This window comes from Amaranthus tricolor, chromosome 6 (assembly GCF_026212465.1).
Source record: "Amaranthus tricolor cultivar Red isolate AtriRed21 chromosome 6, ASM2621246v1, whole genome shotgun sequence".
In the NCBI taxonomy this organism is placed as follows: domain Eukaryota; kingdom Viridiplantae; phylum Streptophyta; class Magnoliopsida; order Caryophyllales; family Amaranthaceae; genus Amaranthus; species Amaranthus tricolor.
In genome coordinates, this window is record NC_080052.1 from 6,669,407 (window position 1) to 6,684,342 (window position 14,936).

At 31.4% G+C, this 14,936-nt stretch overlaps 1 protein-coding gene across 2 annotated transcripts in view; it reads right to left on the reverse strand.

Moving 5' to 3' along the window:
* The window catches only part of LOC130814875 (potassium channel AKT1-like), a 15,465-nt gene extending 793 nt beyond the window's left edge, over positions 1 to 14,672 (reverse strand). The window contains exons 1-12 of one of the 2 annotated variants that reach the window (XM_057681111.1): positions 14,330 to 14,630; positions 13,976 to 14,102; positions 3,852 to 4,220; positions 3,507 to 3,564; positions 2,286 to 2,603; positions 1,935 to 2,180; positions 1,737 to 1,835; positions 1,598 to 1,630; positions 1,315 to 1,500; positions 1,010 to 1,204; positions 810 to 885; positions 1 to 377 (exon numbers count right to left, since the gene is read on the reverse strand). The exon at positions 1 to 377 is cut by the window's left edge and continues 767 nt beyond it. In XM_057681111.1, coding sequence (XP_057537094.1) covers positions 1 to 377; positions 810 to 885; positions 1,010 to 1,204; positions 1,315 to 1,500; positions 1,598 to 1,630; positions 1,737 to 1,835; positions 1,935 to 2,180; positions 2,286 to 2,603; positions 3,507 to 3,564; positions 3,852 to 4,135 — 1,872 coding nt within the window. In that variant the 5' untranslated portion in view covers positions 4,136 to 4,220; positions 13,976 to 14,102; positions 14,330 to 14,630. Of the gene's footprint in view, positions 378 to 809; positions 886 to 1,009; positions 1,205 to 1,314; positions 1,501 to 1,597; positions 1,631 to 1,736; positions 1,836 to 1,934; positions 2,181 to 2,285; positions 2,604 to 3,506; positions 3,565 to 3,851; positions 4,221 to 13,975 lie in introns of both variants that reach the window. The other variant, XM_057681109.1, reaches the window with a different exon arrangement.
* Positions 14,673 to 14,936: the final 264 nt, after the last annotated feature.

Genomic DNA, 14,936 nt, shown 5'->3' on the forward strand with positions numbered 1-14,936 from the left:
CTGCTGCTCTGCAAGGGCACGTGGAGTCCATCCTTTCATATCAGGCATGTCAACGTTGGCCCCTTGATCGAGAAGATATTCGACAAACTTTACATTTCCCTCACTAACTGCAACGTGCAAGGCTGTGCCACCATTGTGGATAGGGATAGAAAACTCCGCATTAGAAAGGACAGTTGAGATAGAAGTAGAGAGATTTACATCAACACCATAATGGACTATCTTTTTGAGGAGGTCAAAGTCATTTTTCCGAACTGCTATACAAGCATACAGGCCAACATCACCAGCATGAATGTTGGCACCATGCTCTAGCAACAGTTTAACAACCGCGTCATGACCACCCTGCATCGCTTCCCACAACGGTATGTTGCCTTCTTGATCTATGTTCACGTATCAAACAAGAAAATATGTAAGTGGTAGATCCATGTTCACGATTTGACAAACTTAAAAGAATGCGGACCAAGTTTAGCATTCTGCTCCAGTCCAAGCAGAAGCCTTATTGAAGCCCTTCTATTTTTCCACTTCCTTCAACATTACATATTAAAGATTAAACTTCAATCTTATATATTTGCTAAAACCTAACAAAAATTAACTATGCTGTCAGTTTAAGTATACTTTCGGCTTTGATTTTTATAAGTTTTTGGAAGTTAGTGTTGAGGTTTTGTTGATATTAAAAATGTCTTGTTGAGGTTTCAGGTCAAGTCGATTGTTGTGCTAAGGTTACAAAGAGCGGACGAATATACTTGGACGATTCAAGGACAATTAATTCTTTTGCTATTTCACTACAACTTTAATTAGGTATAGTGATGTACCTCGACAGTTTGGATCAGCCCCATAATCAAGTAGGTAATGCACACATTTTTCACTCCCATTTGATGCTGCAATGTGCTGACATTGTAAGATCATGAAATGTTAACAAACAATTTAAAAATTACTCGGATCAAAGAAAACAAGTACACTTTGCATGTTGTGAATAACTTTGATAATCATAGTTAAAACAAGTAAAACATACGAGAGCCGTCCTTCCATTGTGTTCCGATTCATTAGGATCAACTCCACGTTTCAGCAAGCGGTGCATCAAGATATCATCCCCATTTACAGCAGCAAAACATAAACTAAGCGGTAAATCAAGTCTACCATTACTTATCATTTTCTCTACTTCTGCTAAACTCTCCTTTGTTATGTCGTTTTTCTCTTCTTTCAGATACTTCGCATGGAAAAATAATGTAGTTCAAGAAAACAGTACATAAGTAATAGAAGTATGATCTTAGGAATCAAACAAATCTGTAAAAACTCTATCTTATCATATAAAAATACCTTAAAAAGATTATTCATGATTATCTTCCCATCTCCGACATTTGATTGTACGATATTTAAGAAACTTGTACGATTAATCCGCAGCAACTGGCAAATCCTTTTTGTTCGCACAGTAAATAGTTGAGGCCTATAACAAAGCACAGCCACTTCACCGCAAAGATGGCCTTTTTCAGCCACTCCAACAACCTAAAATGTCCAAAATTAGAACACAATATATTCATTTATTTTGTAGTCTTGTAAAATATGATTATCCAAATCATCTAGCTTGTGCAGTTAAACTTGCCTTTTCTAATTGATTATGGGACTGAATAAGATCCTGAAATATATAAAAAAAAGGTCAATAATGACCCTAAATATGAAATACTATAGCAGTTTGGGTCACACTAAAATTTACAAATTGGAGCTTTGCTTTAGCAACTTACCACAGAACCATTGACAATTAGATAGAAATCTGTAGGTGCTTCATTCTGAAGAATGACATCCTCATTTGGAGAATAGAACTCAGCTTTCATTTCTGACACCTTCATGCAAGAACAAAATAATAAAAAGTATCACCAAATTCGATCAAGAAAAAAAAAATTAACCATTTTTAGTTTTAGGCATAATATATGTTTGGTTACCAGTTGAAAGAGTAGGTCGTCGGATACATCTTGGAATAAATAGACCTGATGTACAAGAGTGTAAAAAAGATGATTAGAAATGCCGGATCTGATGGCTTTTGGCAAAGAATCCAGAATCTCTTGTTGTTGTAGCCCCTCTGAATCTGTTCGATATTTTAAACAGATATGTGCGAGCATTTGTTCTTGTAAACGAACAGGAAGTTGGTGCCGTTGTGCAAAACTTGAAGCTGCTTGAATGCTATCCCTCTGTCATAAAACAAGTGTACAAAAATGTAATCTTCCAACAACTAGTTAGCTCTTCAATTAGCACATATACAAGTTAGATTCTCAATAGAAAGCAAATGGCCTTACATATTTTCTGGTGCGACTACTTCCATGGACGACTAAGTTAGTCATGTTACCAATCAAATATGAAGTGAGGCCAAGGTTGAATAGCATGTAAAAAATATCGAAAAGCATCTCGTATTCATTGACGGGATGCAAATCTCCATAGCCAACAGTCGACATAGTTGTAATAGCCCAGTAAACAGACATTACATATCGAGTCCATATGCTGTATTGAAGGAAATCATCCACAGTTGATCCAATCCATGTATCCTTTTTATTATGATAATGTGCAGCAATATGATAATAAAAACACCCAGCACAATGAACTGCAAAAAGAGTCACCTATAAAAACAAAATTTATTGTTGACATTAATTAGAGATCAAAATCAAATACAACATTAGCAATCACCACCCTATTAAACATAAAAATCATTTTTCAAAACTAAAATAGACTGTTCATGTAGGACTTCATTGTTCGGATGTTTTGTTCCACATCGATGAATTTAAGATGGTGTCTACATTTTATTAGTCATTGGAGTTCATCCTCTTATAGTCATATGGTATGGGGAATGAAGCGTATGCACCCCCAATTTTCTCGATTATAAGTTGGCGTTGACAGTATGTGCAACACAAACACTAAACAACCCTTAAACGTTACTCAAAAGTGGTAAAATAACAATTAGGGTAAATTAGGGCAAAATATAAATTATCCACTTAACAAAACAACAATCCGACCATTGAATAAGTAAGTTGGGTAGGCAGAAACACTGTTTCAAAATTTGACAAAAAAAGGACCACAAAAGACCTTCGATCGGATCGATACAATGTCACGCAAAACCCTTCGCTGAACTCCCTTCGTGCGCCTCTGCCTGTAATTCTCTTCTGTGTTTGTTGTGCATATATATGGGTAATTACAAAGCTGCTGCCTGTCATATTTTTTAGTTTCCCTTTTCCTTCTTTTTGGTTTAATTTTATGTTATTGTACATTATATTATATATTATATTAGCTCATTACTAATATAAACTTAAGCCCCCCTTTTGAACTTGTGAAGTGGGCTCTTCCCCCAAGTAAAGAGGGAATGACCCAACATCTCCATAACTTAATAAAGTGTGTGCACCCTGTATTTTTCTAATTATATGCTGATATTTACGATAAATTCAACACAATTTAGCACAAATTTTGAAATTTGGAAATCATAACTGAAAGTTAACAAATATACTGAACATGTGTAAAAAGGTGCTTACAAATACAAGCTTAATACATCGAACCCCATAGTAGTTGAAATTCCTATCTTTCTCCATTCTGTTAACATGACATAAGAGAGTGAGCCCAACATAGATACTAAAGACATAGTGCATGATACTTATACTTCCTCCGTTCCAATTTACTTGCAACATTGGAAATACTTATACTATTCACTTATCTTTCTTAATTCGTGATTAATTTTTAATCTATTAGTTAAAACATAGTCGAGCAGAATCTTATTTGATTTGACTCGATGTAAAGATTATTAATATCTAACGTTGTAAGTATTTTGAAACGAAGGAAGTATATTTTTGGAAACACTTTTAGTTAGAAAAGGTATGTACCTGGAGAAGAGTCGACTAACTCTTCTGAGACGCCAAAGGCGGAACATATTGAACACACCATAAGCTCGTCTAGAAGCGGGGAAAATCTTCTGAATAGCTTCAGAAGGGATTATGGAGATGATATCAAAAACCATTCTGAAACTCAAAGCATATTTCCGGGCGATTTTTTTTGGATCATCAACAAGTATGTATGTCTTTTTATCCAGATACGCCACAAACAAACTAAGGATGATGTCAAGAAAAAAGAATGCATTGACAATGTTATCAATAACTGATACTGGCATTCTTGGCTTATCAAGAAAACCAAACTCAAATGGAGATATCCAAGCTGTGTACAGGACCAAAACAACCAAAAATACTTCCCATATTCTGCAAACAACCAATTTCATATGAATTTATCCATTTCATTCTCGTTTAAAATCATGTAAACTAACTAAAAGAAAAGTACATGTACATATGTCATAATCATGTTTCAAATGATCATTTTCCTGTGCAAATTTGTATAATTTAAGCAAAACTTAATTACAACATCAAGTAAGTGGAATACACAACAATGTCAAATCCTTAAATCTTTTTTATGGGCATCGACTAGTGATAAAGAGTTCATAAATCATTCTTATTTATCATTATTTGATTGGAGGATAATATTTAGACAAAATTAATCCAAAGTTAAATCAGGCTTAAAAGGTTAAACTAAATATTTAAGGTAATTTTGTATTATATTCAACAATTGTTATACAACCTGGATATTTAAAAATACTATAAAACATGCCTTTAGCATCACTTTGAATCATTAATCTTATCATTAATATAGTATATATTAGAGCTAGAAAGGATATGACATGTAAATTTTATATATTAGAGCTAGAAAGGATATGACATGTAAATTTTGGTTGAAATTATTTGTGCTTTTTAAAATAAATATGCTAAAATAAAGAACTAAAATTTAATACTCTCTCCGTTTTCTAATGTTCTTCCTATTTAAAATATTTTATTTTGTAGAGAGAAACTTGATTAAGATTTTTAAGACATATATAGATGATAAAATATATCCATGTGACATCTTGTTAGATTTGTCTTAAAATGTACTTTTTTAATATATATTTTTTATAATTTTTTATGATGCGCATTTAAAGATATTAAGACTCAAAATGTAATTTGAAATTGACCGCATTTCTCCTTTATGGGTATGAGTTGCCGTCTTCCTCCCTCCCCAGACCCTGATCATAGTTTTTTTATAAGTGGGATACACTGGGTATGATGATGATGATGAAGCAAAAAGTAAACGGGAAGAAGATTAGGAAACGGAGGTAGTATTATTATTCATCACTTTGAATACTTTATACTAAAAATTTCTTAGTATGGAATCCTAACAACAGAAAATTATAGTGGAAGTTTATTAATAATGTCAAATATCAAGTATTGCATTTTTATAAAAGCCAATTACTATTTTAAACGTTACAAAATGATATTCACAATTTACAGTAACTATGAGTACACCTATAAGATTTTGTATATATGGTGTTGTTATATTAATAAAATATTATACTTAGGAAACCTAAACTAATATTTTACATTATTGCAAATTTAAATTTTTTCTTAGTTTTTTGAAATTGAATTGAAAATGATATTTTATAATTGACTTTTTCAAAATATGAAAATTAATAAAAACATGTATGCCACGTATATGTCTAGTAATACATATAAGTAAACCCTTAACAAAGATTAAAAATAAAATTGAATATTTAGTGGAGTATTATAGATGACTTCATAGTCGTCCATAAGGTATGGTAACATATCATTATTTTTTTTCTATATATATACAAGTAAGATTTAATGTGAATTAACATATAGTTGAGGGTCAATAATGTAAGAAACTCACAACATCTTTCCAAAAAGATATACAAAAAGATTATTGAGAACTTTATTCCAAAAATAACCCCTTACATTTGATTTGTAGAAATCTACCCTAGTCACAGGAATATTTGTGCATGTATTATATCAATATTAAAGTTCACAAATCATGGCTTTACTATTCTTACCAACCTCCACCTCCCATGTCCCAACAACCAAAACAGTTCTAAAATGCATAGCTAAAAAGTTGTGCTTTTACTCTAAAAGTCATGTGAACTCTAAATTGACAAGTCAAAGCAAATAGTATACTCTCTCGATTCCCATTGAGTATGCATCATTTTCTATTTTTATATGTCCCACTTAATTTGATCATTTCTATTTTAGGACAATAGTCCACTACTTTTTTATAATGTCATTTATATATTATATCTCTCTTTAAAAATTACCTTCTTTCTCTTTCATTTTCTTTCTTTAATTATTCACTTTCTTAAAATTACCTTTTTTTCTCTTTGATGCAAATCCAATATGACAGATGAGTAATAATTTACTCTTACTTACTCCGTTCCATTCATTTTGCACTAGTTGTTATTTTGGTCTAGGCATGGCCACGGGGCGGGTTACCCGGAACCGAACCGGTCCCGAACCGCTTGGAACCGGATCCGGAACCGGAACCGTTTGCGACAGGTTCTGAACTGCCCCGAACCGCGAAACCGTGAAACCGCCAGAAAAAACCGTCGTGAACCGGATAAAAAACCCGCGGTTTGGAACCGGAACCGGTCCGGGAAAACCGGTCCAACGGTTCCATGGAACCGGTTCTGGAACCGGAACCGGTCCGGTTGAACCGGCTCAACGGTTCCGTGGAACCGGAACCGGGACCGGTCCGGTTGAACCGCCCCACCGGTTCGCCAAAATATGACCGTTCGTTACCGTTAACTAGCCGTTGCATTCTCCTCTATATATACTCATCACTTTCAATCATTTTCATTCACAACTCATCTCTTCTCCTACTCTCTCTACTTAGTCTCTCTACATAATTCTTTAATTACGCAATTATTCTCTTAATTACATAATTAGTCTTTTAATTATTTCTTAATTTAGTTAGTTACATAATTAATTATTTATTTATTTCTTAATTCTATATTTCTATTATTACTTCAATATTATCAATCATGTCTTCATTTTTGAAAAAAGCCACAAAAAAAGTTACTAAAGTGGCAAAATCATTGGGAGGTTCCAGTTCCTCCAAAAGAAAGGTTACTTCTACTCCGTCGGTATCAACAACACCTTCCATTAATAATTATAATTATGAACATAATTATCCGGAAGGGTACGACCCAGAGTTACATAATTATGCAGAAGAAGTGGAAAGAGAAATACAAATTGATGAAGAAGAACAATAAGAAGAGGAACCAACGACCCCAATTGGGATACATATATGTCGACAGTCATCAACAAGATCACATGAAGAACAAGGAGAACAACAACAACAAAGACAAGCTCGTGGTAAACGAGTCAATTTCCAAACTATCGGTTAGTTTTATAATTTTATTCTTTAAATTAATTAAACTTTAAATTATTTATTTATTTAATTATAGATTATAATTTTAAATTATTTATTTAGATGAAGATGAACCAGTAAGACAACCTTTTCCGGAAATGCCACCTCCTAGTGGTAGAGCTGTTTCACATGTGTGATCGTATTTCACAAAAGAACCAACCGAGAATCCAGATATTTTCTTATGCACTTGTCAAATTTGTGAAAGTCAAGGAGTAAAGCCCTTAGTTTCATACAGTTTCGCCAGAGGTAAATACTTTTTAAGTTTTTTATACATACATAATACATTCATACATTATATATTCATATTTTATAAACATTTATTTATTGTGTTTTGTGAATACGTGTTAGGTGGTGGTACGGGATCTTTTAACAAACATTTGGCAAAGAAGCATGAAATCACAAAAGAAACTCATGCAGCAAGCGGCAGCGGGACCACAAGTGGAAGCCGACAGACACAATGGGACATTCCCAGCACAGGTATGCCTTTTAGATATAATCGTAATGACATGATTGATGAATTTTCTAGGTATGTAATTTGTGATGAATTGCCTTTTAACCACGGTGAAAGTAGGGCATACGAGCGTCTCACTAGAAAAACTTTGCAACCACAATATAGAGCAATCACTAGGAGCACTCTTAAAAGACGCACAATTAAATTATACGAATCAATGCGCTATTAATTAGTTGAAATGTTTAAATCGTTTAATGGTAGGGTTAGCATAACAACTGACATTTGGTCTGCTCCCCCACATTTAGAACCTTATATGTGTGTAACAGCACACTGGATAGATCGAAATTGGATTATTCAAAAAAGAATAATTGCTTTTGAGACAATGCCAGAAAGACATACCGGTGAAAACATAAAATGTAGATTAGTAGAGATATGTAGAGAATGGAACTTATTAGATAAAATAGTTTGTTGTTCAACTGATAATGCAACCGCGAACATTAAATGTATAGAACTTTTGTTTAACGAACCTGCTTTTAGTTTAATCCTTGGGGGTAGCTTATTACACATACGTTGTTGTGCGCATATAGTTAACTTATCTTGCCAAGCAGGCATAAAACAAATAAATGATTCATTAGAACCAATTAGGGATATAGTGAAGTGGCTTAGGATCGAAAAGATAAAAAGACGATATAAACAATTATGTGACCAATACCAACTTAAAAAAGTGTATTGGTCATTAGATACTCCTACACGTTGGGGCTCAACCAACGATTTATTAAGAAAGGCGATTGCTTATCGTCCAGTAATAACACAACTATATAGTGAGTGTACAGATAGTTTCATAGCTGATGACACTTGGGAATTAGCTATAGGTGTACATAACATATTAGAAGCGTATGCCCACGCGACTAAGATTTTTTCTTATGTTTATGAACCGAACGTTCACTTAGTAATAAGTGAATGTATTACTATTTTTTATCATCTCCTTAAATATACACATGAAGATACTAACCCAAAATTGAGGCCGATTCTTGCAGATATGATGGAAAAATGGAAGACATATTTTACCGATTTTCCTTATATTTATGGAATCGCAACCATTTTGGACCCACGTTTTAAAACTGAGGTCCTTACTAAAGTAATAGGATTTTATTACCAATCGTTAGATCGCCCGTCTACTGATGTACATAATTATGTAGGAACATGTAAAAAATATTTAGCAGAACTCTATGATTTTTACGCTAGTGTATATAACCCGAAACGCGATATGTCTAGGCGTGCTAGCGTTTCGGTACGTCCCTCTTACTATAATTCGGTAATAGCTAACATAATGAGTCAAGGTGATAGTTTTGTAGGATCATCTTCTTCTTCCTCGACCTCATATTTAGAACTAGATAGTTATCTTAAACACCACTTTGAAATAGACCAAAGTATCTATAATATTTTGGAGTGGTGGAAAGAAAAATCTGTAAAATTTCCCATTTTATCGAGAATTGCAAAGGATATCCTTGCAATTCCCGCGTCAACAATTGCGTCGGAGTCTGCTTTTAGTGCAGGTAGAAGAGTTTTGGACGAAAAGCGATCTCGTCTTGCTCCACATAGTATTCAAATATGTGTTTGCAAGAAAGATTAGGATCAAGCGGAGATTCGAACACAAGGACTAAGGAATGATGATGATCAAGACGACGATGATGATCTATGGATGATGATGGATACATCTGCATCATCGTCAGGAGGAGAGTCAGCGGAAGCATCTAACCAACCACATGATGATGACGAAGACGAATAGGATCAATCTGACAAGCGACAACGATAAATCAACATTCAACAACTATAAATAAAAGGTATGACAAAGAACTACGTGGGCTTTGATTCCTTCGGGATACGTAGGCAGCTTAGTATTCATTTGGGTACTAGGTTCAAGTCCATTTTCTCCCTCTTTTTTTATTAATCATCTTTATCGACATTATTATTGATTCGTTTCTTATTAATTTATTTTTTTCCATTCTTTTTAGTAAATATTTCAATAACGATGACAACTTGACATGCAATGAATTTCGCTAATAATCAAGTAATCATCAAAGGTACGTCCGCGATATTATAGTATTTTTTTATTATACAGATATTTAAAGAAAAAATAAAAATAAAACCGATGGTCCGACCCGCCCGTCCCGTGAGTTGGAACCGCCGGAACCGTCTCATGAACCGCCAAGGAACCGTTTGGAACCACCCGGAACTGGAATCGAAACCGGAACCGTTCGCGACAGGTTCCATATGGAACCGGAACCGGGTGGAACCGGAACCGGATGGAACCGGAACGGAACCGGACCAACCCGGACCGTGGCCATGCCTATTTTGGTCTGTCTTATTCATTTTGAGTCATTCTAATTTTTGAACAATGGTCTCCTACTTTTTTGATCTCATTAATTTATTTTAACTCTCTTTTAATTTTATACACAATTCATTTTGTCTCTACATATATTATTAATATTGACTTATTTCTTAAATAACACTCAATTTCTCTTTGTTCCAAAATGAGTGGGAAGGAGTACTATGTCTTTAATGTCCAAAAGAAAGTCCAGTGTTTTTAGAAAATATGAAAATTTGATAATAAATGAAGAAAAAAAATAATGAATTATTTGGATTAAATTAAAAAAAAGTTAAAATATATGAATGAGATAAGATGATAGGTCTATTTTCAAAAATAGAAATGATACAAAATAATTCAAATGAAAAAATAATGTTAGATGAGGGACACACCGGCATAATTCTTATAAGTTCATATGTTTTTATTAATGTCAAAGGATCTACTCAATCAGATACCTAAATTTATATATAATTGAGGCCCAAAATATGTCATATACTTTAACATGCCCTTCATTTGAGAGCTCTTTGGGCTAGTAGTGTGGTTACAATATAGACCCTCGTAATAACTGACGCTAAATACTCCATTTTAAATAAGAAATGATTTAGATTCGAATTTGTGGTCTCTTGTGACACTGGGCTCAAATATCAAGTCAACTCCATGAGTTAGCTTCAGTTTTTTTGTTCAGGGTGTGCATTATCCTATTACTCCTCATCATCATCATCCAATCCGATGTCTCTCGTTCATAGAAAACTAAGGACAGGGTCTGGGGAGGGAAAGACAGCGGCAACTCATACCCTTAAAGGAGAGCGCAACCAAAGGTTAAAAACACCAAAGGTACACTAAGAGGACATCAGTAATCTAAGGCATGGATAGGCGTCTCCAACTACTCCTATTCCTAGTCAGGTCCGCAGAGGGGTGTAACTCATGAAATTAACTCTTATTTGCTCGTCCCAAGTAACTTATGTAACTCATGCATTATCGTATTACTATTTATGTAAATTTAATGAGATATTAGACTATATTATATTATGCATGCAATGTTGCAAACTTACCGTGTAATAAATATCCCAAAACTATTATTGAACTGCATATATTTCTCATAATTAGTAGGATTATAAGTTTTTTTTGAACAAATAAAGCAATTTTACTCAATTTATTTACTGCTTTCTTGTAAATTTAAAATTAAATATACTGAAAATTACAGGCTATTTTGGAAAATATAAAAAAAATGAAGAAATTCCATCAAAAGATCGTTGATGCACTTGCAAGTTGACAGACAATGCAACAAAACATACATCCATATTTACAGAAATATTTAATACCCCAAAGCGACAATATATCAAACACATTGCATGCAAAATGGGTCAGAAGGTCAGCTCAACAAAAGTGCTCAATGACCTTTGTTGACCCTACAAAAGATTAGATTTTAACTTTACTTTAATTAATTTAATTGTTAATTAACAATGGAATCTAATATTTGTCTTTCTTTGGTGTGAAATCAAAAAGAGACCAAACTAGAATTTCCCTTCTCTTTAAAACTATTCTCATTAACACTTACACTAAAGCGGATTCTTCTTTTAATTGATTAATGAATCAACAATGGCGGAGCGGAATGTTGTCTAAATATTTTAATTGGTCCTCTTTACCTCTGAGTTTACAATTAAATTGGTGAACAAGTTTTTTTAAGTCATATCAAATAGAGTGCTTTGTTTTTCTATAGAATCTTTTTATTATATCATAAATTTTTTAACAAAATTATCTTTTTTATTTCTTATTTTAATATTTCATTAGTATTTGTGGCTTTTACATATTTTTCATTAATTTTATTTTAATATTTTTATATTAACTATGATGCACATATGTTCCAACTAACTTTATTAAAAACATTTCATTTTTCTTTTTCTTAATTTTTTATCTAAAAATTTATTTTTATTAATACTTATTAATATTACTTGTAAAAATAAAATTAAAGAGCAAAGTTACTATTATTGTTCTAATTCGGTTATTTTACGGAATTGGAATATTGTAATACTAAATAATGTTTGTACAATGCACGACTTTATCAAATTTTCTGACATATTTGTATATTATAGTTATATTTTGTTTCAATCTGAACAATTGTATACATTACGTAGATTATATCATATTTTGCATTGTGCGCAATATAATTATATTATACATTTAATTTTTTTAAAATGGATAAAAGAGCAAATGGTTCGTACCCCGAGTACAATACGAAATTATGAGTTTTTAAATAAAAACTAACATACGAATTTTGCTAACAAAAATAACTATTACATTAATTTATAGAAGTATTCTATTAATAACACATTTTTAAATCAAATATAAATTCATAGAAATATGTAAAATTATTTTATTAGTTTAAACGACAAAGATAATTTTTTCTTATAAAAAATAAAAGTGATACAAAGATAGTCACGACCTAAATCATATTAGAATTAATCATTGTATTTTAGTAACCAAGAGAATAACAAAAACAAATTCTAATAAAAGAATATTATGTTTTTAACCATCTCAAAATATTCAATACACTAAATAATATTCATTTAATAAATAAAATTGAAAACATTTTATAAATAATTGAAATAGATGAAATATAATATATAATTTTTTAATACAATAAATGCGATTTGACCTAAAAGGTAAAAAAAACAATTAATAAGAATAACATCATCATTAAATTTTAAAGAAAAAAATTTCTAGTAAAATATGATGTATTAGCTAGGACGCATGGAATACATGCATTATTTTACGCGTGAGTGTGTGGTAGATTTAATTTAACACCTGCGCAAGAATAACATGTATTTCTCACTAAACAATGTATGCTTCTTACAATTTTGTGCACTTTCATGATAAACTTGGTTTTTCTTTAGACGCTCTCAGAATTTTAATTTGCTAGTCTTTCTATCCCTCTAAAATAGTAATTGTAAAATATGATACACGGATTAATAAATAATACTCCAAAGTGAACATTTAAATTATGCAGAACCTAATAAAATTGACAAAAAAATGTGGTTAAGAATTAATTAAGATGCAAAGACATTTCCTTAATTTAAGAAATGCAAAATAAAAGAGACGAGTAAATATTTTCTAGATTTATATAATTCACTCTTTATCTTATCTTATTTTATTCTTGTTGGATATATATATATATATATATATATATATATATATATATATATATATATATATATATATATATATATATATATATATATATATATATATATATATATATAATCAAATAAGAATAAAATAAGAAGAATTTAAAGAATTTTTATTTGGTTTTGTTACTATATAAAAAAAGATATTATGTTATATAGTTTGAATATTCTAAAAATTTATATCATAGTTATTTTTTCGTATAACATAGTTACTTATACAATTATGTATTTTTGGCTCAATTGTAACCATAAATTTTTATATTTTAGTAAAATTAAGGATGTAGAGTCTTTCTTATCCTTCTCATTTTCAGAACCTTCTCATTGATCCCTCCCATGTATATATATATATGGTTAAGAATTAATTAAAGACAGAAAAACATTTCCCAGGAGTATTTTATATACCTCTTATGAAGCTAATTTTCTAAATAATAATTCTTCTATTATAAAATACTAGCAATATTTGATTTGTTAGACAATCTAATTCATTAATTTAATTCTTATTACCTCTAATTATATATGATAAAAAATTATAAAAATTTGATATTAATAATCTCTGTAATGAGACAAATTAAATAAGATTTCATTTGACTATGTTTTAACTTATAAATTAAAAATTAATGATAAGGGTAAGAGTCATTCTTGTACTGTTGTAACTAATTTAGAACGGAGAAAGTACTAATTAAAAAAAAGCTAAAAAGAATTATTTACCGATAACGACGATCAAACGGAGAAATAACAAATCGTCTGAGGGGAACGAGGCGATAACTCCTTGCACCAAGAGCAGGTAAAATCTCAGCCGTAAGATCATATCCAGCTCGACTTGATGCCTCTTGTTCTGCGATTTCAATTTCATTAATCCCACAATTTAACCCTCTAAACAAAAAATTACTTCCAAAACTGCCTATCATAATTCTTAATTTAATTCAATTCAACGTTTCCAAAACCACTTAAAATTTCTAATCGGGCCTTATCGGCTGCCGCTTTATCGGCCCTTTACGAAAATTTCCGTTCGAAATGAAAACTCAAAATACTCCACATTCCCATCTCCATCCAGTAATATACCTCAACGATTTCTTTACGAACCGTAAGGTTTGCTATTTGGGAAGCGTCTGATGTTTTGACTATAAAAGAGAAGGGAAAGTTGTGAGCAGAAACTTAGTGCGGAGAGAGTAAAGGGTGAGGATACAGAGAGAAATACATAACAAAAATTGAAGGCTCAAGAAGGTATTTATAGTGTATTAATTGCTATACATATTGACATCTTAAACAAATGTCATTAAGTGTAGTAAATAATAAAAATGAGAGGAAGTATATTTTTTCTATTTCTGAATCATGATTTTGAGGTTATTTCTTTGATTTTCTTTTCCTCTTTTCAGCCTTTTTTTATTGCTGAGGAATAATTCTGTTATTTTCTAAAGTATACCGCGTGCTCGAAAAGGAACATTATTTAATGGTTTTATTTAGTTAATATTGAGCATTTAATTTATAATCTATAATCTATAATCTATAATTGTTATATGTTCTAATTTATTCATTTACCATTTTTAGTCATATAATAATTACTCCAATTAATATGCCATGTAATTATTTCTCATCTAATGAATATTTTTATTTGTCATGCCTCCTTAAAGAATGACACTTGAAAATTTTCAACATTTTTATAGTATTT